The sequence below is a fragment of the Manacus candei genome, unplaced genomic scaffold, assembly GCF_025592945.1.
Source record: "Manacus candei isolate 608988 ecotype Guabito, Panama unplaced genomic scaffold, ASM2559294v1 h1tg000008l, whole genome shotgun sequence".
NCBI lineage: Eukaryota > Metazoa > Chordata > Aves > Passeriformes > Pipridae > Manacus > Manacus candei.
The window spans coordinates 25,401,430-25,426,798 of NW_026138056.1; the positions used below are offsets into that span (position 1 = coordinate 25,401,430).

Genomic DNA, 25,369 nt, shown 5'->3' on the forward strand with positions numbered 1-25,369 from the left:
TGAGACCCTACCTGGAGTACTGCTTCCAGCTCTGGGGTCCTCAGCACAGGAAAGACATGGACCTGTTAGAGCGCATCTGGAGGGCCGAAGATGACCAGAGGGCGGGAGCACCGCTCCTGTGAAAACAGGCTGAGAAAGCTAGGGTTTAGCATGGAGCAGAGAAGGCTCTGGGGTGACCTAACTGTGATTTTTCAATACATAAAGTGGACTTAGAAGAAAGAGAGGGACAGACTTTTTACCAAGGCCTGTATTGATAGGACAAGGAGTAAGAGGTAATGGTTTTAAACTGAAAGACTTAACCTAGATTTAGGTTAAGTACATGGAAGAAATTCTTTATTGTGGGGCTGATGAGGCACTTGAACAGGTTGCCCAGAGAAGCTGTGGATGTACCATCTCTGGAAGTGTTCAAGGGTAGGTTGGATGGGGCGTTAAGCAACCTGATCTACTGAAAGATGCCCCTGCCCATGGCAGGGGGGATTGGACTAGATGACTGTTAGAGGTTCCTTCCAACCCAAACCATTCTATGGGCAATTTGCATGTCCATGTATTTCTTCACAAAGCATGCCTGTCTACTCTTTAACTCATTTGTACTAAAACAAAATCTAGGCATCCCAAACAGAAGCCCCAATACCAGTTGAACACATGGAGTTCATACTAGTGCAGACATCTGAAACACTGCCATGATAAGTGATGACTGATGCCCTTCTGCTTTAAATGTTCTCGACCAAGTTTTAAAAATCAGAGTTTACTTGAAATGTACGAACAACTCAAACTGGAACAACTACAACTTACAAAAAATCATCCAAAATAAAAACACAATAGAAAAGGAATGAACAAATACAATAGAAAAGTGGAAAGTTTTCTTGGATGACTATTTGCAATATTTTGCAATTTTCTTTTTAAAGTTGTTTGAATACACAAGTTTTCTAATTTTGTCAGAAAAGAGAAAATTTATGCCAGGATGTTCTTGAGGACTAATACATTAAAGAGACCAAGCTGAAGCAGTGTTAGAAAGCCAACTAAAAGTGTACACAATATCTGCAAATACTATTCTTATCATCACCACTGTGAGGAGACTAAGGCACAGTGATCAGGAATTAGAAAGTATTGGGAACCACGAACATTGACCTTGTGTCATGTCATCTACACAAATATGTATGTAAAATACGAACACCAGACAAGTGATTAGTATATAACGTCAGCAAAGGCTTATCCTGTGAATGTTGAGAGTTTGGAGCACAGCTTCAGACATAAAATGATCTTGATCTGATTTTTTCCATGCAGAGAAGTTGAAAAAGCTTTTCTCTCTGGTAACAGCATTTTCACAATCCTCCTTCTCCACTTCCTTGGTCTGCCTGCAGCTTCCCTAACTCCCATCACTGACTGTGGACCTCCATACAACTTAGTTAAATTTAAATCTAGGCAACATCACACTTGTCATGCCCGTCCAAAGCTGGCTCCACATTTCCACAAACTGTGGGAGAATAAATGATGGACTTCTATACTGGTAATAGTGGCCAACCTGCTCTCCCAGCTTGCTTTGGAGCTTGCTCAAAGCCTGCACTTAAGGGCTGGCTTGCATCCAAGCACTTCATTTGTTAGATTAGTTGACTCTAGGACCAGATGTGCTAAAATGCTTTCAGAAAAAGGAGCATTTTACCCTACAGTGGTCATGGTTCTTTGAGATGTGCAATAACCTGCACACGGTAAGTCTGCTAAATGTAGTAATGAATTCAATAATGTGTATTATCATAAAGCCCATGATCCCAAATCATGCTTCAGAATGCTACTGTGCTAAAAGTTACCAGCCTGAGTCTGTGGCATATTAAAGTACCAAAGTCTGAGGGGAAATAGCTTCCCTTTCTCCTTTAGATTAAAGAAACAGAACATATGGCTGTATTGCTTCAAAGGCATTCCTACGGGGCACTGTGTGGTACACTGGGGACATAGCTGTGTGCATGGTCACTGAAGAACCTGGGAGGAAAGTCACTTAGTCTCCTGCAGTGTTACTGATACCTACAAAGGAGAAAATTTTCAGGCTGATGAAAAGAGAATATATGTCCCTGTCATGCAAAAAGTTCTCCTTGAGGGCCAGAAGTGATTTATATGGTACATTTGCTTCCAGCAGCAGGGAGGCAGCCTGGTTTCACCTGTAAGAATTGAAGGCAAAGGCCAAAGAGGGACTAATGTTCAAAAAGTTCTGCTGCATGATTGTGCTTTACAGATGGTGTGCTGGGTTTTAGTTGATCCCTTTCTTAGCCCTGGGCTCTCACTACGATCTCCCATCTTGGAAATCCCTGTAGTGCCTGGTGTTAGTACAGCGTGTATCACCATCTGCTTTAGTGACATGAGAGTCTGCATTGCAACGTGGGCCCTAGCAGGCCTTTATGTTTCTTTAGGGAACAGAAGGGCTCAGCATACTGCTGTGTGTCAGACATCTCAGTCACATTTCAAGTAAAAAAGCTGCACTTCACGCAGTCCTCAGCTTGAAAAGGAATAGGAGGGAGAAGTCGTGCTGATAAATACTGGTAGTCCAATGACTGGGAGCCACATACAAGGAGAGCAGGCGCTTCCACAGAGTAAACTATGCAGGAAACAATCCACAAAAAGCAGTTTTCATAAATAACACCTGGAAGTTAAATTTCTTCCTATCAACTTCAAATCCAAGCTAGCAGTTAGAGACTTATAGGAATCCTGGAAGGAGGTTCACAGGGCAAATACAACATGAGAGTGCAAGGACATAAATGCTGTCTATTCTCAGCTTTAAACTGTGAAAAGATGCATCTGTGTAAGACAGCATCTTGATGCTTCATGGGAGCTGGAAATGTTCCCATATGTGTAAAGTGTAGGATTTGTAAAATGTTTCTGTATTAAACTAACTTTATTTAATCAAGTGAAGAGGCAGGACAGTTAGAGCAATACAGAAGGTGCTCTTGTGCTGCTCCTCATTATGAGAGGACTGGTGAACCTTGCTGGTGGCATGTGGGCAGGACAGAGGAGCCTGGTAGCCAGGCTGGGATGTGAGCACCTCAGCCACTCTCTGCCCCAGGCTGATGTTCCCAACAACTGTGCTTAATGACAGAGCTGCATCTTATGGAAATCATATGCAACTGTAATGCAGGCAGCTTTCTAGAGGGGTCCATGCACAGTAATATGCTAATGCAGAGGCTTAGAGGTTCATTAATGTGAAGTAACACCATACTTGAAAGCACAATGCAGCCATGCAGCTCTTTTTGACACACAGAAGAGGTTGTGTTCTGAATTGCCATCAAGAACACATTAATATACAAACAGGTGGATTTTAAGTAAGAATCTGAGGAGAAATGAGCCAATTCCTAATTATTAGAACACAACTAATTTTTTTTGCAAAGAACCAGATAGTGCTTTACAGTAATACCTGACAGCATTCCCTATCTTTTATCATTAAGAGAAATACATCAACTAATGTAGCTGAAAAACTCTTACAATATTGCTATTCATTATAGGTGACTCCCATGCACATATCATCACTTTGCATATGGAGACTTCACAACCAGAAGTGGCTTGTGAAGTCATAAGTGTGCATTATATATCCTTCACAAATGGCAGAAAAATTATTGCTAACCGTCATGACTGTGCCCCATGCATTACTGCATTTCTCAGAGGTGACAAGATTAATTTTTGTCTAATATCATAATATATAATCTTATTTTTTACCTTCCCACAAAAGCCCACACCATAAAACAGAAATAAAAATCCTAAAAGAAAAAAATCATGAATAGAACTAAAAATTAATTTGCTTTTAATTACTTCAATAGAATTCAAGAAAAAAAAAGTATTCTATTCCTAAGAAAAAGTGTTATGTAAGATTAAAAAAGAAAGGCCTAGTAAGTGTCATTTTCAGCTTTGGTATATATCTCAAAGGAATAGATCTAATGAGATGGTGTCATTTTAGAATAAAGTTTGCAAAACACTGAACTAACTTTTTAAAATAGGATGTTCCTAATAATTCAATACCACCAATTATTTCTTTAGCATATCTAGTTATAATATGTAACTGATATGCCAAAAAAACAAATAAACCAATCTTTGAAAAGGGTCACTGTAAGTATGTAAATATATAGCCTTTAAAGATACAGAAAGAATCACAGAACTATTGAATTACAGAATAGCTAGGGTAGGAAGGGACCTTAAAGATCATCTAGTTCCAACCTGTCTCCTGTGGGTAGGGGTATCTTCCTCTTGACCAGGTTGCTCAGAGCCCCATCCAACTCAGCCTTAAACATTTCCAGGGATGGGGTATCCATAACTCCTCTGGGCAACGTGTTCCAGTGTCTCACCACCCTCATAGTAAAGAATTTCTTCCTCATATCTAATCTACATCTACCCTCTGCCAGTTTGAAGCCATCATTCCTTGTCCTATCATTATATGCCTTGTAAAATATCCCTCTGTATGTCTCCTTTAGGTATTGGATGGCCACCATAAGGTCTTCCTGGAGTCTTCTCCAGGCTGAACAACTCCAAGTCTTTCAGTCTTTCCTCTTATGAGGGGTGCTCCAGTTGTCTGATCACCTTTATGGCCCTCCTCTGGACTCACTCTATGCCCTTCTTTTAGTGGGGGCCCCAGAGCTGGATGCAGCACTCCAGGTGAGGTCTCATGGGGGGACAATCACCTTCCTTGACCTACTGGTCATGCTTCTTTTGATGCAGCCCAGGATATGGTTGGTTTTCTAGCTGCAAGTGCACATTGCAGGGTTATGTTGAGCTTCTTGTCAATGAACACCTCCAAGTCCTTCTACCCAGGGCTGCTCTCAATTAATTCAGCTTCACATTCTCCACCAGCCTTCCTTGTTGGTGAGAACAAGGTCCAGCTTAGCACCTCTCCTTGTTGGCTCCTCTATCACTTGGAGAAGGAATTCATCAGTAATGCCTTACAGAAACCTCCTGCTTGTGTTGTCCCTCCAGCAGATATTGGGGTGGCTGAAGTTTCTCATAAGGGCAAGGAGGAGTCAATGTGAGGCTGCTCCTATCTGTCTACAGAGTGCCTCATCCACTCAACCTTCCTGGTCGGGTGGTCTATAGCAGATCCCCACTTAACATCACCTGTCCCTGCTCTCCCTTTAATGCTGACTCATAAGCTCTTGGTCAGCACTCCAGGCACTCCAGCGTTGACATCCACTTACACCTCCTCCTCATCTCCCCTGCCTGTCCTTCCTAAAGAGCCTATATATTTTCATTCTAACACTCCAATCACAAGAGTCATCTCTGTTGGGAGAACAAACCTTGTGTGAGCAATTTCTCCTGCATTTCTGTAGGCCTTGCCTTGGCATGGCTGGGTGCAGACAGTAAAAACTGCTGCATAGTTAACATGGCTTCAGCCTCTGAAGCTAGAACATAGGAGGATCACTGCCAGGGTCAAGGAGGTGTCCTGAGAGATAAACAAGTTTTCTCATCTCATATGGACACCTGCAATACTCCAATTAGCACTGGACAACAACGTATGTTTCTTTTATGTACCCAATGCTGTGAAAGAAGAATCACACGTCGGGGTATAGTAGCAGTATATAACGAGTATCCTCTTTGTAATAAATGGACATTTTGTCGATCATATTGGTCTGAGAGCAATCTGTCTCAATCCCCTCCTCCGATACATCTCACTAGTCTCTGTGTTGCCAGTAAGATTGTAGACCTGCAGGCATGCACACACACCCCTCCAATTCCTCTTGTTTACTCCCCATGCTGTATGTGTTTGCATAGAAGCATTTAAGATGGGCCCCTGATCAAGCCAACTTACTGGCTGGAGTGGCTGGAATTCCTTTGTGCTGCTCTTCAGGTGCTCTTCTGCTGACCTGTGATCCCTTTCCAGACTCTGGGCACCTACTGCTGTCTCTGGCATCAGACTGGTAGGAGTGGAATGGATTGAGGTTCCCCTCCTCCAGCAACTTTAGTTTCAAGCCCTCTTCCCCATCTTGACAAGCTTATGACCGAAGATGTTCTTCCCCTCCTCTGATAGATGAAGCCCATCAGCCTCCAGTAGACCTGGTTCCTCAAAGCGAGTCCTATGACCTAAAGAGCTGTGGTACATGTCCTGAAACCATTTGTTGACTTGCCAGATTCAAATGGTCCTTTCAGACTCCTTCCCTCTGGTTGGGAGGATTTATGAAAACACTACCTGCACTCCAGAGTCCCTTAGTGCTGCTCCCAGGTTTCTGTAATCCATTTTGATACTCCTCAGACTGCTTCTGGCTGTATCACTGGTGCCCATGTGAAACAACAGCAGCAGATAAAAGTCAGTGGACTGTATAAGGCTTGGAAGTCTCTTGGCGACATCCCTGCAGCCCTGGTAAACAGCACACCTCTCTAGAGAGCACATCAGGTTGGTAAATGAGTTGCCTCAGAAGTGAGTTGCCTACTATTGTCACCTCTCGCCTTCTCTTAGTTGCTCTCGTTGTTATACGGGGTGCAGGTCAGGCTCTTTACTCAGTTCTAACATCTCTCCTGATGTGATGGGTCTTTCCTTTTCAGTCTGCACAGGGGTGAAATGGTTCTGCATGGGCACCTCAGGCATTGGGGAAGTGCCTTCCTCTTACAGGTCTTTGCCCTTGCAAGCTTATGTTCTTCTACATTACTGGCTCCTCTCTCTTCTGTGTGGGACACTGGAGGAGTTTTTGGCCATTTGGCTGTGGGCTGTGAGTCTTCTGCAGATTGCACTTGGAACTTGCTATCCGACTCCTTCTGAGCCTCCCTGCTGTTATGCAGCCTTTCCACTGCCTCCTGCAGCTCAGCCACCTGCCGCAGGAGGTCCTCCACCTGGTACACCTGTGGCAGGCAGGTCTGCTGCCTGTCCCTGCCCCAGGAGAAAGGTCTAAGCACTTCCTGCAGCTGGAGTTCTGCACTGCAGCTTCTCCCTTCGGCAGGTCTGTCTGGGTGGACGCACTGGCCACTGCTGGAGCAGATGGTGCAGATCCACTGTTGGAGCTGCAGCCTTTGCTCTCAGATGAGTGCCCACCATTCTGCCTTGGGGGTCCAGTAGGATGGGTGCCCTTGACCTGTGTAGGTGGCCATAGAGTAGCGCCTGGTTGCTGGGTTGTGTAGACTTCAAGGCCAATGGAATGTTTCTCCTCTGAGGAGGTGTCCTCCCTGCACAGCCTCCCAAGGAAATTACCACACTATGACCTGTCTGCCTGCCCTGGTCGCAAAAGTCAACAGGTCACAGGGTTCCTGGTCACAGGGTTCTCTAGGGCTGCCTTTGGTGGGAAGTGGGGGTGGCCAGCATAACTCCTGGCTTTGCACATGCCAAGAGAATGAGCCACTCTCATGAGAGCTGCCTGCTCTTGGTGGGTCTATGTGCTCTCCTGGGATTTCCCTGGTTCAGGAAATTCCCCTCGTAAGCCATGATCCCCCACTCTGCTCTAGAACACGCCTGCACCGGAGCTGATCACCTCGGTGAGTGATGAGATAGGCAGATGTCACATTTCAGTCCTATCATCAAGTTGCTAATTTCCCTAAAACACTGGAGCATAAATCCTAAAATACCTAATATGTGTAATTGCTTCGCATACACCATTAAAATATTATACCTTATTATCCCTATTGCAACATAATCAGTATGTAAAATCAAACATTATTTTCAGATGAGGTAACTCTGGCTCTCTTGAGAGCACTGCATCAATGTAGTTATTCCCTCCTGCACACAATTAAAATTCAACTATAGAACAAAGAGTATGAGATCTTTAAATGAAAAAATTCAATACTGAACCCCCAAATTTCTTATTTGGAAGCTGAAATGCAAATTTTGGAATCTAAATTTTGAGAACACTGCCCTTTTTTTCTACTGTTTGGCCTAGTATACTCCTCTAATTTCATTATGAAATTACTACTAATGCAAGAAAACGTTGTTTATGATGGTACTTAGATCAAATTATAGATAAGTAAACATTAATATTTTTCCTTTCAGTATGTAAAAAAACTTGTAATTTCCCTTTAGTGTGCTGTTTAAGGAATGGTCTTCAAGATCTGAAATTATTTGCTATCACTTTGGAATTAATAGGTCCAAATAAATCTGTACAAAGTGAAGGAAATAAGTAATTTATTTCACTTTTTTCAAAGTAAAAACTAAGAACTAGTACAAGGGTGCAGTAAGTAATTGCAAATCTAAATGTAGCTCACCCATTCAAAAACAGAATTCTGACTTCAGAGCTAGAGATCTTCAGTGAGATCTGATTGAATTATTTCATTGAGTTTGAAAATTTCAGTTACATATACCATTCTTATTCTTATTCTTACCACTATTACATAAAGAGCAACATACATGAAATTAGATGATTCATTTACCTGGCTTTATCCCTTAATAAATTCAGATGAGTAAACTTGTTTGCAACTGATACCCACTGGCATTTATTGACTTTATACAGACTAAAAATTGACCTCTGAAGTTTAGAATTTAATCTAAGAATATTAAATAAATCTCTAGGCTGAGCTTTGAAAAGCCAGTTAGGTCATAAACAAATCAAACTGTGCTTCAGAGGTCACTGCTGCAACTCTGCCCTTTGCATTCAAAATGCTAAATCAGTCTTCATCAGTTTATAAGAAGAAAAAGTATTTTTACTTGGATAACAAGAGAGCTGTTCTGATTATAGAGTTTTCTGGAATGTGTTGGATGAAAGAAGATTTTTATTTAAAAACATTTACTTGTGGTATCTGGAAAAATGTGCATCATAGGCCAAAGTTATGACTGATGATTGCCTGCCCGTAAACCCAGTCTCCCTATATGCCAGGAAGGGTTCCCTCTGAGCCTAAGTGAGCTGGAAAACATCAGTTTTCAGGTTCCCACTTTGAATTAAGCCTAGACCCAAAGACACGTCTAAACTGTGGGTTAAATATGCTCCAAATCCAGCTTTGTCTGCCTTCATAATATTGCTGGGCAAGGATACCCAAGCTCTGTGGCTCACTGGCAATGTTGCCAACAAACATTTTGATCCCTAACAGCCCAGATGCTTGTGCACATGAACTGGAAAGCTTAAGCCTGAGCAGGGTCACCACTAGATCTTTCAGACTCAGTCCTTCATCAGTGAGAACAGATGCTTTAGGCCTGAGGCACATCCAAGTCAAAATACCCATAGTTTTCATGGAAGCCTGTCAAGCTGTAAGCAGCCTGAACTTCCAAACCACCAAGCAAGGACTCTAAGTTTCTGAGATGGATATGAGGAATCTGCCCTGAGGTCGCAGGGAAACAGGCAGGCCGTGCTAGTAAAATGGTGATGCTCACAAGAACGACAAACTGTGGTTCCTTCAAAAACACCATACGTCTGGGACATGTTTCAAAAAACGTGTCATTTATGGCAAACCGAAAGCCTCGGTCTCTGATGAGGTCTAGTCCTTACATGCTGCTTCCCAAAAAGTACCCAATGCCCTTTCACTGTGTACTTTTCTGAAGGCTTTTCTATGCATTCTGAACATGCTCTTCATTTCTTGGACAAGGCATGATCTTTCAGCCTGGACCTCATGTTCCCCAGGAATAAGGACTTAGAGCTTATGTACGAGGACATGAACATGACTGTTTACTCCTAGGTGCCTCTATGTATGAAGAAGACAGGGTTACACTTGAGTTTGGAGAAACAAGATAAACTGGCTTGTTATGGTGGAAATGCAAAGAACCAGGCTTATCCAGTGAGCTTCTCTGCTTTCACTAACCATCTAGATCAGTAATTTTTTCGTACACAGCTTCACATTTCTTCAGTGAATGAACTGCTATACTGTATTGTTAAGGCTGCAAGATGTCTATTAGCAGAAGATATTCTACCATCTGTAAAATGTGATTGGTTAAGTTCCATTAAAGTCAGTGATGCTGACAACTATGCATGAAGTAGCTACATGTCTGGCTATGCACAGCAAATGAAAACACACTGAACTTCATTGAATATGCTGGTAAGATACGGTAGTACTTTCTCATTCTGCTCTGGATAAAATGAAATAAAACCAGAAATCAGAAACAGATTCGGAAAATAACTAGCATTGTTATAATTTTAGACAAATCTGAAAAATAAGTCCTACACATGCAACTCACTGATGGTGCATCATATACACAAAACAATCGTATCTTTACATTTAGCTACCTTAATGAAAGAAAACACTACTTTAAAATTTAAAGAAACCAGATATTTTATTGTAAGTATAAAAACTAAATACTCTAAGGAATGGAAGAAAAAATAAAGCATGTTAAATGATTTCATTATATACTAAGATGCCAAATCATCTGTGAGTAGTTTCTTTTTAGATGAAAAGAAATCAAAATATAGGACAGATGTTAGACAAACCACATTTGAGGTCTATCACACACTGGCATTTTTCAAATTATTTTGGCTCATCTATTAAATAAGGTGTATTTTGCTTGATTTTGAAAAGGGAAACATCAGGAAATATTTAAAGGCCAATTGCTGCCAATTAACTTTGATCAGCAAAAGTTGAATTTGAATCTTTTAGATTCTTTTGCCTGTCTGGAATAACACACTACTCTAAAATCTAGCAAAACAACAACTTGATGATTAATGTGTGTTGGCAGCCCCACCACAAGCTTGCTTAACAGCTGGATTTTAAATAAACAGCTGTCTTCACTACGATGGGAAAGAAATCTGACTGTTTTCATGTTTTCGCGTTATTCAAATACGATCAGAAATTGCATTTTTCCCTTTTAAGATGAAACATCCAGGCATTACAGTGACAGTCGCTTTCAGCAGTTTGGGTAGTTTTAGAATGATCTCACAAGCTCTGCCAAACCATAGCCTGTGTAGGCTAAAAAATCCCTTGGTATGCCAACACCAGCCCCTTGCCACATGCTGCAGGGCAGAGGCATGCGTGGCAGAGAAACCCGGGCAGAGAAACCCATCGTGCCTGCTGCTGGGGAAGGCAGAGGACCTCTAGTAACAAGCCAATGAGATAGACAGCGTATGCAACATTAATGATTTCCCTTGGGGCTAAGGTAACACTTGCCCACAGTGGGATGTAAGAAAGAAATCTGTACCTAGCCATTAACTGTTTATAGAAGCTGAAGTTTATTATTTAATTGTCATGGCAGACTATTGAATTCTGCATATTTATAGATGCTTTTGGTGTATACATTTCTGACAGTTGTCTACTGTCATCATAAATACTAAAACCTGTGAGGACAAAATTCTACCATTTAAACCATAGTAACCTTTGAAGGCCAGTGCAGACATTCAGTATAGATATTATTATGTATCATAACGACAGCTATTTTCTAAGCGTTTCCATATTGAAATTGAGAAACCAAAAATAACTGTAAAACCATTTAACAACACATAAAAAGAGACAAATATTAAATAATCTCTATGCTTTTTAAAAGAATGAACACTTACTTCTAAATCATTAAAGAATAGATGTGTGTCAGCCAAATTGAAAATCATCTCTTCCATTCGGAGTCCAAGGGACACAGAAGTGGGTGGATCCTTAAAGAAGAAATTAAGCATGTACACCATCAATATCGTGCCTAACATAGACACGAGAATACAAACAAGAGGAACAGCTATTCAAGAGATACTACTTTTATTAAATGCAACATCCACTTTGGTAAGTGTCTAATCTTGTAGTACAACACTTACTAGTAACACTCAAAAATATGACTAACTCGACTGACCCTGAGATTTTGCAGTTGGACCTCATGCATCCCTGGCACAGGCTCTTTGCTCTCCATTCAGAAAGGGTAAATCCATTTCACCTAAAACTTCTGCAGATTTTACAACTGTTCACAAGTTTTATGAGTGACCAGGGGCACGATAATGCTATTGTTACTCAAAATAAGCTCTCACTGGCCACGAGTGACAGGATTCAGTCCTGGGAATACCTAGTGACTTTAAAGCAAAGAACCATTAATGTTTTATTTGTAAATGGCAATTATATTTAAAACCACTCCTTGATTCTCCACAAAACCATACTTTAATTAGGATTTCAGTTTGGCCCACCCATGCAGAGTGAACAAATCTATTGTTTGTTATTAATACATAACACACTTTAACTTCTCTACAGAAATTACCATAACAACTTATTCCTACAGAGCTAATAAACTCAGAAAGCATGTTCAGCATTGTGGTTACTAAATGCATTACAGATGTTTGTCTTGTTTCGATTTTTTTTGTGTTTTATATATTTTCAATATGAAAAATCAAAAAGAAAGCCTAATACATACATTTCATATAGAGTTTCTCATTTATAAAGCCAAGTATATCCAAGTGCACAGAAGCATGAGTTTGAAAGAACATGTTATATTATCTCATAACACCCTCTATTAATAATGTTAGTTTGTTAGGCATTATATTTTAAATAGAATAGCAGAAGTTACAACCCATATTTTACTTAAAATAAATTAGTATTCTAAACTTGATGACAACTCAGTTAAAAAACAAGAGATGCAGTCCCTAGTTTCTTTTTCCACCTCTCAATCAAATTAATAGGTGTTTCAACATGATCTCTGAACTTTCAAACATTTTTCTGTAACTACCGGTTAAAAGGCAAAATGTGTCAGTAGTAAAGAGCTGGAAAAGAATGATGATTTGGCAGCCTGTTTGCCTCTGGAAATGCCAAAACCCAAGAACTACTAACCAGAAAAAGAATTTTTGAAATTTAGAAACAAAGATACATAGAGCAGATAAAACATCTATTATTGAACTCACACATATTAAGAGTAAGTTTTCTAACATAAAAAAAAATACCCCTTATAAATAGGAAAGAAAAATTGCATCATGGTATTGTGATGAACTTTGCCCTTAAAAACAAGCCTTCTCTTTAAACTGGCATGGTCAAAAAAAGAATATTTGGCTTCTTAATTCAAATGGTAAGACTTTAAAAGATGAACAAAAGTATTCTGTCCTTCTGTTTTAACATTGCTCTATTTGTAGACCTATGCTTTCCTTTACTTTACTTTTGTAGGCATGTGAGGTGGAAAGCAGGTGGTATTTTCTCTCTAGCTAGGCCTGAGGCTACTTTTTCCTCTGACATTTCTGCTTATCTTTGTGCCCAGTTACCACCCCACCATCCTACACAGTTAATCTAGCTTTTTTTTTTTTTTGTAACCAGACAAGGATTTCTGTTGTGCCTAAGCAAAAACAGAAGTCACCACACAGAAGCCTCTGCTCTAGTTATTAAAAGGAGTTAGATAGGTTAAGGGTCTAAGATGCAAATGAAGATCACTATCTACATCTTGATTATCAGCTGCTAATGCAACAATGTAGAACTAATTCCCTTCTGACCTTCCATCCATGAATGGGAACATCATTTTGAAAAGCAGAATAAATAGGCACACAGACCATGATGTTGTCTATGAACAATTAATTTTTAAAAAGTGGCTGCATATATATATATCTATTTTAAGTTTCAGTGTACATCACTGGGTTTTTTTTAACAAATATTTTTGTCACACCTCTGAGTACGAAAAAATAGTTTTTGTAAAGCTTTCTAACCATTTCATTCCAAGGTATTTTTACATAGCAGAAAAAAACCAGAATGGGATTTCTATAAAGTAATACTAAAATAATATGATTTATTAGTTCAATTTAATTGGGAGAAAAACAAATAAGAAAATCATTGGCACCTACTGAAAATGTCAGATTAAATAACAAAAAAGCTAAAAGGAGAAACAAAACAGATAGCTTTTCACAGAAATCTTAACTCCTTGATTAAACATAATCTTTTTCTATAGGAAGTTCCACTTAGCACAAAAACTGTGTTAAACTGTAGCTCTGGATACACACATTTAACAGAAGTAAAAGCCTTATCTGCATTAGGGTTTTAAATGTCTGTGTACTTACAGACTGGCAACTGCTCTAATAAAAAGCACGAGAGCCTTGCTTTAAGCCATTACAGTAGACCAAACTCTGGCATCAAATGTTCAGCAGGGGCCGTAAACTTTGAAAAAGTCAGGACTAGAATAAGGTTTTTAAAAAAATAATCCCATACCAAACCTTCTTTTGCAATTTTAAGCCACTAATTGCTAGCTAATTACTGTGAGGTGTCACATAATGAGTAGGAAAGCTAACAATCTCTTCTTGTTGCCTGGGATTTGCTGGTTCAGTCAGAGCACCTTTTCAGGTATGGTCAAAATCAGGTACAAATCTCTGAGGGAGGTACAGTTCAACTAAAGAAAAGAAATACCAATGTCAAACTGCTTAAGCAGGCCTTTTGTTTTGAATACTGGCATTGGAGCCAAAACATTGCCTGTATGTCATTTCTAAATTCTACCCACTTGATTTCTTTGTTTTGTGGAGAAACAAGAAGCTGAAAAACAGGAAAGTTCACTTCGGGTACAAGGTTTATTTTCCACTTAAGCCTACGGGTCACAAATGAAGGGTTAAGTGAAACCAGGCTTTGCTTTTCTCAATCTCTAAAATATATTAAACCACATTAAGAAAACTTATAATTTAAAGGAAAATTCCTTTTAAGCCTCTGAATATAACTGCTTTTACTGAGAATGGAAATGTATGCAAAGACCACAGTTTTCTAGTGCGAATACTGAGGCATATTTGCACCTGCTCCAAGATGCTAAAGAAGAGCTCCAACTTTTTCAAAATTCTAGAACTTAATCAGCCCTAGTGCCAATTAAGTAACTGATAACATTATATTTGATCAATACATCTCTCTATGTACATATTAAAAAAATATCCAAAAGCAAATGAAAATGTTTTGTTTTGTTTTGTTTTTCTTCTCTCCTGGAAGGACAAATCGTATTCCTGTAGTTTCATACTTCCATTTCATTCCAAAAAATTCACTAAATTCAGATAATCCTTAAATAAAAATGTAGTGGTTTATGCCATTGTTTTTGTCATGACTGCGCAAACTGAAAAACAAAGGTGTTATTTTGTTCCAACAAAGCTGAAGGACAAAAGCAGAAAGAGCAGCAAAAGGAGAGCAGGTAATAAAAACGGATAAGAAAGTAAGAATATAGAGAAAAGGTTAGCATAAGAAAGAAGTAAGGAGGAATGAGGTAGAGAATAAGGAAAAGAAAATCAATCCCTTCAGCAGTAAGGCCACACATCATTCATAGTCATTCACCATGAAACTCACTCAGGCATTATGAAAAGAGCTAAAAGCCAAGTTGCCAAATCCCCTATTATTTAATTAGGACATTTTTGTTTGTTTGAAGATCTAGCTTTTGTATTTTAATGATTATGTGAGCAGCTTAGATTTAATTTTTTAAAAGGGCATTTCTAGCCCTCACCACAGTGCAGAAATATAAGAGAAGGTGATGTTGGATTGATTGAAAAAAGGAATACAGGTGAAAAGAACAAAAATTCCCCTCAAAGCTTTTTTCTTTTCAGATTGGCTTATGATCTGGATTTCTGATTTTAAAAGCCAGCAATCAAATCACAAGGAAACAGTCTTTTAAAAATGTGCACTTCCTGTTGCTGCAAATAGACCCTACAATTTTGATATGACAGATGCATGTTTTAGCACATTTGCTTTGAACATTTGACGCTATCTTTCTCTAATGTCCCTGGAAATTGCTGACTATTGTCTGAACCTGTCAATAAGACAAGAGAAATTCTGACATCAAAACAAAGCAAGAATGGCATAGTTTCATGATGGCATCTGAGAGCCAAGGACATGCATGTTGCTAACTCTCACCAAAAAGGTCTAATATTTATCTACAGCATAAGAACTAATACCATCATTTCTCTCAACATCAACAGTTGGTTGCCATTTAGCAATGCAGAAATATTATGGCAGATGCCACGTAACCAGGGACAGCTGGGCAAAAGCTGCATCTTAAGTAAACAGTACCACAGACAGGGTGATAGAGCTGCAATAGAGACACCCAGCTCCATGCAGCATATGTATTTATATCTCTGCAGCTGAATACTAGCCACTTTCCTCAACTTCAAGCATCCAGCAAGACAGGTGTTTTATGTTTAGGCTACCGAATTAACTTGCTTTTCTGTCATATAATGAAAAAACTAATTATATTCCTCAAACAGGTAAGCTGATATCACAGCAAACTTTTCTGAAAACACACCTCACCTGAACAAACAAGAGAGGTTGCAAAACAGTACTGCTTTAGATTTTTATAATGCTAAAATCTATTGAGAGAAATTCAGAACCTGACTACATCAGAAGTAGATTTACCCTTCACTCAGCTGGGTACAGGGCAAAATCTTTTAGTGACAAATAGAAGCTTTACAAGAAGACAGTATTTCATGAAGTCAGACAAAACTGTTCTTCATATGTAGAAATTTTTAAGGTTAACAAAAATTGCGTTTCAGTTATAGCTCATATGAGGTGAACATGAAACTGCATAACAGATTTAGCACAAGACGAGACATGAGCTTTCAAATACAATCCTGGAAAAACAAAGTCTGATTTAATAAGGGCATTCCATTAATAAACTGTTCTTATTCACCAAAGACCATATTTCTCTTCTGAGAATTACCAAGAAAACCCACAGTCTGTAGACATATTCATCAGTTCAGTTATGATTTACAGACTGTGCATAATAGAAAGATTTTACTCATAAACAGACTTTCAAAATCATCAGTCAATATGTAGATTAAAAAAAGTGAAGGTAAAAAATTTTAGACTAATCTGTCTGTGTCCAAAAGTCTTCTTCCTCTTGTCTTCTCAATGCAGAGCACAGTACATTGCCGGTCAGTCTGAACTAAAATTTGGGTTTTTAGCAATAATTTCTGGAAGTTCTTCAGTCTCTGAAGGGAGGTAGACCTTTGCAAATTTTGATATCAACAGGTTTCAGACAACCTGTATCTAAAAGCCAAGTGATCAAAGTATTACTCCCGATGTTATTTAAATATTTAATGAATATAAGAGCAGCATAACTGCAAACAATGGAACAGCTTTACTCCTTGGTTTTTTTGTGCCTTGTAACACCAGTACTAGTTTGCCTCTAGAAAATCAACTAATGTTCTCATCTTCCTTGTGTATCAACCATAAATCAGCAAATATTACTGAAAATTTCCATCAGTTTCTTGACACTTACCCTTCCGTATCTGTTAGCATAGGACCCTGTAAGCAAGGAATGGAAAATGATGATTGTCTCATCCAAATCCCAAATGAATACTCTCTGTAAAAAGAGAATCAGATCAATGTGTTCCTCTGTGAAGCTGATATTTGACATGGAAAGTTAAAATTTGAATCAGTAAGCACACAAATGGGAAAATTTTATTGAAATGGTTATATATTAAAACCATAGTTTCCCTTGCCATTTATTTTCAAAACTAACAAGCTGAGTTGTTTTTCAGAAAGTGGTAATACAATCTGTTAGCTTTTTACTACAATTGGTGTTATATAAAATTATACTATTAGAATAGAATTATATTTATTGTCAGATATACACAGAAAATGAGATTGTACCATGTATTTTCTGAAGCCAGATGTGAGATTAGAAACTGACATAAATGAAAAGAAATCTCTGAAAATTAAATCTTCAGGTTTGAATTCTGTATTTCTGCAAGTCTTAGAAAACAAAGTTCATGTAACTGCTCTTGAAAATTACGTATAAAATCAAAACAAAGCAAATTGCTGCCAAGCACTTAAATACCCTTAATTTATGCTAATTTCTAATGCATTTTAGGTCCCTGAAGAATGAAAATCATGAACTTGGATCATATATGTGTAAAAATTTATGGTGTGAGTAAATAATTCTTTTGCTTACAGACAATGGAAAATATGTATTTTAAACTCATCCTCTGACCACACACAAAATGATATTTTAATGAAAAATAAAGTGTTCAAATACAAGTATTTTAAATTCTGGTGAGATTGTATTTCCCAAGATGACAAATGGACTAAGCTTTTGGAAAGGAAAAGTAATGCTGTGTGGACACTCATAGCTGTGGTGTGTCATTGGAGATGTGTTCTCAACACAAACCATGGGCCACTGGGAGGAATGTGGACATAGCATGAGAGAACAAAACCCACTATTGTGCTAGAAGTGTCTCCTGTCCAAATGCAAACCTTTCTTTGCCTTTGGAAAAGCTTGCTTTTTTTTCCCCTTTTTTTTTTTCAATTGTTTGTTTGCTTTGTTTTAATCAAAAGGAGAAAGAAACACACAATATTTTTCAGAGAAAGTAAGAGCTCTTCCTGAAAAAGGTTGTTTAGAAGAAAAATCCTATCTTCTATGAAAACACTGTTAGGAAAAAAAGGGTGCTTCAATGCCACTTTATTTTTGATGTGTAAATAATATTTCTCTGTGCAAAATAATGATAAAAATAAAGTCTGTAACAGGCAAAAGACATTTAACATAATGTACCTCTAGATCAGAGTCAGGTGGTGGTGAAGGATTATTGTTTCTTCTACCACGTCCACGTGATTTCCCATCTGAACTACGACGCAATCTATCTGAATCTGAATCTTTAATGGGGGTTGATGGACTGTGGATTGTACTGTATTCTGTTGTAGTAAAGAAAGGACATTTTTACCTTTCAGTTCAAACTTCAAAATGTTCAACTTACTTGCTTTTTATGTGTGACACTAAAACCGGTAGGTTCACTTAAACAGTCCTAACTAAAATATTTAAATTTACAATGATAAGCAGTAATATTAATACATAAATTAATTCAATCTAGCTCAAGTTATATGAAAAAACAGAGTGATAAATTATTTCAGTAAACACATAAGAAAGGACTAAGTAAAAAAAGATAATAATTCCTGCAAATATTAGAAGATTAAATTCTAAACAAACAATTTTAAGGGATGCCAACTCCTTATAAAAGAACATTGATTTAACTCTAAGTTTCAAACATGATTTAAAACAACTACAATGGTAACTGGTAAGTAAAAAACATCCAAGTGTAAAAAAAAAATATAGATTTTGAAAAATTGTCCAAATTGCCTGGTGGCAGACACTTTTGTTTTATATTGCTACACGTGAGCCAGAAGAATAGAATTATTTCTAATTATGGCATAAAACAGAGTATTTATTTTCCCATGGTAATTTAAATTAATAAGTTTTGAATATGCATCAACTACAAAGATGGAATTTATAGTATTTTTCAAAGGCCTGCTCAACATAGAACTTTTCCAATGAGTACCTTCAAGATAGGATGTAATTCTTTACAAACAGTATTGTATGCTAATTAGTATGCTTCAGCAATGTTTATTTGCAAGGGCATTTACTGTTGTTGAACATGTGAAAAAAGAATGATGATTTATGTATGTAAGAACAACGAAGTTCTTCTGAAAACATGCTATTCTTCTGAAAACAGTGAAGCGCTTGTACATTAACAAAGCGGACACCTAGCATCAATTATCCTTCCTATTAATTTATTTAGAAGTACCATAGTCCTCAGAAATGCAACAAAACATTTTAAAATCTCTTTTGAAGACTCCCTTTCATAGTCTGAAGTTCACAAATATATTTATTTTGACAGTCCTCACGAATTTTTTTTTCCTAAAAACACTCTTTTAGTGAAGGCAGCTGAAACTTTTTCTTATCAATTTTACTTCTCAGTTAACATTAACTACTCTTTAGAGTTCAGTAGATATGAGTATTTGTATTTTCATTTTAATCAGCCTAGCCCATGGCATTCCAGCTTGAACAGACAGGTATAATTCTCACACAAGTGATTCTTTCTCCTAGGAAAACATCCTGTTGAGGTCAAAGGTTAGATTAAGGAGGAGACTCTAGACATCTGTGTAACACCACATATGCACAATTACTCAAAATAATAAAAGTTGCTTGTGCTGAATGAAAGGAAAAGGTCTTGAAATTCTCATGCTCAGCTTTCAAATCTATCCTTATTGAAAATTGGCATATCTTATATATTTCACATTATAAATTTACCTAAGTATTTCAGGCTACATTAAACAAAGCAGAACAACAAGTTAAAATGTAACTCAGGGTTAAACACAGAATCTTCAAAAGACACTAAACCTATACTAAAAGAGTGATTCTGTGTATGTGTCAAACAACAAAAATCATTCAGCCATGAAAGTCTACATAACTAAAGACAGAGGTTTAAATATTGAAGAACATAAATGTTCAAATACTATATAGTTTTCCTATGACCATGTGCACTTCAGAATATTTAAACTAGTTAAATTTTGAACGCTGGCTGCTCTTTCACCTACTGTACTTAGCCATAAATAAGAAAACATAACTCAACTAGTACAAATTTTTCCAATCAATTTGTCTGCTATATATAATTTTTATTATTGCAATCTTTAATAAAAAGGAAAAAGAAAGAAAACAATGCACAGAAGCCTTGAGATAAATTATAATGAAGTAAAATAAACCAGAATTTCTTCAACAGGTATACTGGCCAATAATGTTCTAAATATGTGTTCTAAAATTTAGATAAACTGAAAAATTGCATTTTCTGTTGACTAATTTAAATTAGGGCTGCTCTTGGCCTCTGACAATGTTTTTATGAGTGTGGCTTCAGTTTCCGTTTTTTAAAATTATTCTCACAGACTATGATTAAAAATTATTCTCCCAGTGCTGTGACTAAAAATTTTTCAGTATTAAAATTGCATTAGTAACAATAATACTAAGTAAAATAGGAAACAGCATGGAAAGGGTATAACCAAAACTTCATGACAAATGAACCAGAGCAAACCTAAATGAGTGAGAATGCAGAGCAGAGCATGGTGAGGGCAGGGAAGAAAATCTGTTTGTAAGAGCCATCCAACTCTCCATCTTTGTGATCACCTTTCACTTAAGAATACTGCATTCAAAATTTCAAACACAGGGCTGCAAGTTTGGGTTCCCTTTCACAGGTAATCTGGATGCACCAGCACCTGACAGAAAGACTCCCAACCCTACCTCAGGACCCCAAAGTGGGCTGGGCAGACTTCAGCCCACCCTTCTTGGAACCACTGTACCTGCATCATTCCCAGGAAAGATTTGTCTATCTTGCTCTTACAGATCTCTCCAGGAAATTCACTCTGCTGCTTTGACAGCTGTGCCATTAGAACATTCAACGTCAGCATTCATTACAACAATACAAATTGAACCTCTGAAAGAGCGGGAAAGATTATTCCCTTCCTTGTATTTGCATGCATTTGAAGACTGTTCACAGATCCCTCTGTTGTTAGGTTAGGCCTTCCCTGACAGTCCTCTTTTCCAGGTTCTGATTATCAATCTCTATAGTACCTCCAAACTGGGCACAATAATGCAAAGCAAAATCAAGCAAAGTTTGATTTCCTGAATGTCCCACAGGCTACCCTCCCCTGGGCACCACTTGGAAGGATTTTTCTGCAATATTTCCAATAAATGTTACATTCAGGATTCCTATATCATTTTCTGAGGAGGAAGTGACACTGAACTGGTTGTTTCTCAAAGACCCGGCCAAACCTTGCACATGAATTGAATAAGCAACATTGCTAATACTTGGAGCTTCTGAGTCTACTCAGGGCACCAGTGTGCTACAGTGTGACAGATGGCTGTAACCAACGGGGGGGGGGGGGGAGAAACATGACATTGTGTGCAAGAAACTTATTCCATGTGTGTAAAGGGAAACCATAGCATGCACTATTTGAATTAGGGCTGTTGGACAGAGCAGCCTCCGTGTGCATGGCTGGGTTACCAGCTCGCTGTCCAATGGCTGCTCTCAGGTCCTCATAAGGAAACACAGTTAAAGAATACAGCGTCCAGCTGAGCCCTGAGCCTTGACTAGCCCAAGCCCTGACAAATTCTGGAGCAAGAAAAACAACAGTGGCTGAGGGTACTCCGTGTGCCACTAATATCTGGAGTACTGAAAGCAGTCTGCAGGGAAAGGTAGAGCCTGGAAGGAGCTGCCAACATTCCCCATCCCACATTTGTGCAGTTCATCATTCCTGCCTAAATGTATACCTCACACCTGCTCCTATTCAGATCACATCTCCATTTTTTGAGTTCTCATCCCATCTCCAAAGAACTCACAGCCCCTCTCAGCATGGTGTCATCTACATATTTAATAGGCAAACACATTCTGTTCCGTCATCTAAATGATTAATGAAAATGTGGTATGGTGCTAGGCCCAAGGCAGACACTGAGGAATGCTCTGTAGCCATCCTTCTATTTTAACAGCGAGCTCTCACTGACTTCTCTCTGGACACGATTTCTTAAACAGCTTTATATCGTTCTGCTGTAGTTTCTGCCAGACTATTTTAGCCTAGTTTGCTTATAAGATTGTTAAGTGAAAAAATTTAACTGCTAGGGTAGAAAAGAACTGCTAAAGTCAAGTTACAAGGCCACAAACCATGTTATCATTACACCCATTATTCTACAATCATTGGTAGCAAAAGGTTAATTTGTTCAACTTCAGCTGACTTCATGGTACCAGACATATTTTAATATTAGTCAAGTGAAATGATTATGCTTCTAAAGCACTGAATTTAATTTTATCCTGTTCTTGAGCACTACAAACACAGGTAAACACAGGAGAAAACCCTACCCTCCAGAAAATCACGAGTGGAGAAAGGTGTGAGGATTAGGTCTCTACTGCCTATGCAATGCTAAAGCAAGATCACGAAAAGGAGCTGGCAGCAGCCAGCTTAAATACAAGGAGTTCAGATAAAATCTAGGAGATTTGTGGCACTTTTGCCAAAAAAACCCATGCTAGGCTCCCAAAAGATTACACGGGCTCAAGAGAAGGCTGAAGACATCCCTCAAAGTGAAGCATTCAGGGGTGCTACAGCCACACTGCATTAGCAGGTTGGGTCTCTGGGACCAGACAAGTGGTGCCAACATCACCAGGCTCCACTGCCTGTTTCTGGGAGGTCATTTCAGTGCAGCCTGATCAGGTCCAGCCTGATCTAGTCTCCTAAGAATCCTCAATTAGGAGCTGTTCTGGAGGACACCTTCCAGGTTAGCTTTGACTGGAAGGACTCCAGCTGGGTGCCCTAGGACCTCTTTGCTGAACCAAAGCTCCATGTCAAAACAGACCTTACTCCAAATTAAAATGCTAATGCAAGCACATCCTAAACATACAAACAACAGCAGCTCTGGAAATCCCCTGAGACAAAAATATACAGAATCTGGAAAAGTGCTTAGGGCAAGTCTGATACAAGTTTAGCCTGTTCTCACTGCTCCTGAGGTGTCTGCTGATGGCCTCTGAAGCAGCAGGGCATGGGGCTCGTTGATCCATCAGTCTGGACCACTAGAGCCATTCCTGTGTGTTGCATATGCCTTCACAAAATTAAATTAATAACGCAGGAATAGTTACTCTTCTGCATCCATGAACATACACATCATTTTAGATCTTCCCGCTATAGTAACTCTCTGCACTCTACCCCAGGTAGACATTAAATGTTACAGCTTGTTTCTGTTTCTCACAGAGTTCTCTCTTCCAAACCTTGGATAAGTGTAACAGACCCTACATTGACTTCTCTAGTTAGTCAGAAAAAAACCATTTTAAACCCAGATTCTATAAATGTCTTATTTTCCAGGTGTGGTGACTGGTACTCCCCTGCTCCTGACCTAGTAGTAACCCCTGTAGGATACAGTCACACCAAGCCAGATAAAAACTACACATAACTGTGAGGAATAAAATATGTTTACATTCTGGCTTAACTAAAATACATAAACCATACTGTAGCAGACTTTCCCCTGTGCTTCAAAGCACCGTATTATTGCAACTTGACATAACAGTTCATGAGCATATATTTCCTTGTTATACATCACTGTGGGCATTTTTGATGGTTTTGTTACATAGAACAATTTTCCAACATCTCATTTAAAAAGAACCAACTCTGCTTATGAATAGGCAGTACAGCCACAGAGATAGCTTTTGCAACACCATATTCTGTAATTCATTTCTGTTTGTTATGGAAATCCCCCCTGAGTAATTGCTGTATTTTCTTACTGTTGATTTCACTGTACAGCAGTAGTATCAAATGACAAATCTAGGGAAAACTGGCTATCCCAGAAATCCCAAATCAGGTCTCTCTCTAGGTAAATCCAACTGGTGAGTGTATGGGTAAAGCTTTTGCTGTTGACAAAGGCATTGCAAATTTTGTCAGATTTTTCCTTACTACACTGAAAAGGTATGCAAAAAAGAGTAAACATACATTATCAAAGTAATCATATCTCATGTCACAATGTAAATTACATGGATGACATGGGTCTAGAATAGTTAGTATAGTCAAATGTCTCTGCAAGTAGGTACGTTCAAATATTTTCCATTTAGACTGTGCCCAGATTAATGGCTTGCCATCAAATCTTACACTTAATTTTGAATAAAGTACCTAAATCCTTAGGCCAGTGTTATTTCAACTCCTGTATACCACAACAAAAATATAAAATTTGGGTAATTTGAATATGTCAGTCTCATGCTATGATTTTCTTACTTTTGCATACTTAAAGTTTACTTTTGCATAAATAAAACCAAACACAAATTTCATGAGCATTTATACAAACTTATTCTGCTTACATAAACCTGGATCAGGATCAAATAATGCAGCAGAATCACATGTCTTTGTGGATTTTTTTTTTTTTTTTTTTTTACTTCTCTATAAAAAAAAAGTAGTACTATACTAGTAGTAAGTAAAAGTGCTAAATAAGTATTGCCAGAAATACAATAATGCCTGCTGGTAGGATCATAGAAGTATGTCTTTACTGTTGTTTTGACAAACATCAGAATCTTCACTTTAAAAATTAAGTTTGTATATTGAGGACTAAGAGCATATTATTATAAACTTGACAGATACTCTCAATAGTCTATTAAAAATATTGGCAAAAATGCCTACTTATTTCAAGGTTTGGTTGACTTTTTGATTTAGTATTGTATACTCAAAATAATGACAAAGTATTATAATAACAGTATATCATATATAACAGTATATATAAACTATGGATGACAACAACTATACCAACAAGCCCTGAAATGGTCCAGATTTTTTTTCTCCAACTTTCTGTATTGAAGAAAAAATCCTATAATGGGTCAGTAGTACCTGTTATTTCTTCCTTACTCATTAGTTTTTTTTCAAATAATTTAAAATCATTGTTACTTTTAATCCCAGCAAAACCAATGATGAACATCCTATTTATCTATTTAAAAGAGTCTACTGAAAAGTGCATCAAGTTCTTAGACTCAATATATTTTGTGACAGTGGGTCAGATTATATATTGTTGGATGCAATGCCAAAGAGTTAAAGTTTTACATTCTAAATGTAAAAACAGGAGAACAAACATTATCAGAAAAGCAAAACCAGTGCTGTACTTTGCCATTCATTATTGCATCCAATCCTCTTTCTGTTTTTACAGAGTCTTCTTGATTTATTCTTCATTTTTATTTATGAAAAACAACAAACATTAGAATATCAGAAATTTACCGCAAATATAGCAGCATTTGTTTTCATACAGTATTAGTGAAAAGTTGCCTATATAGACTGTTTGTTCTGTTTCATTTTCATGTCTCTAATTTATTGTTATGGAATATGATAAGGAGAA

The 25,369-nt window shown here is 38.0% G+C and overlaps 1 protein-coding gene across 10 annotated transcripts in view; it reads right to left on the minus strand.

The window, feature by feature from the left end:
- EYA1 (EYA transcriptional coactivator and phosphatase 1) overlaps window positions 1-25,369 on the minus strand; it is a 164,053-nt gene that overhangs the window by 28,877 nt on the left and 109,807 nt on the right. For all 10 annotated transcript variants that reach the window (XM_051768766.1, XM_051768716.1, XM_051768678.1 and 7 more), the window contains 3 exons: window positions 18,248-18,387; window positions 16,976-17,059; window positions 11,355-11,444 (listed from right to left, as the gene is read on the minus strand). In XM_051768766.1, the coding sequence (XP_051624726.1) occupies window positions 11,355-11,444; window positions 16,976-17,059; window positions 18,248-18,387 (314 nt within the window). The remainder of the gene's footprint in view (window positions 1-11,354; window positions 11,445-16,975; window positions 17,060-18,247; window positions 18,388-25,369) is intronic.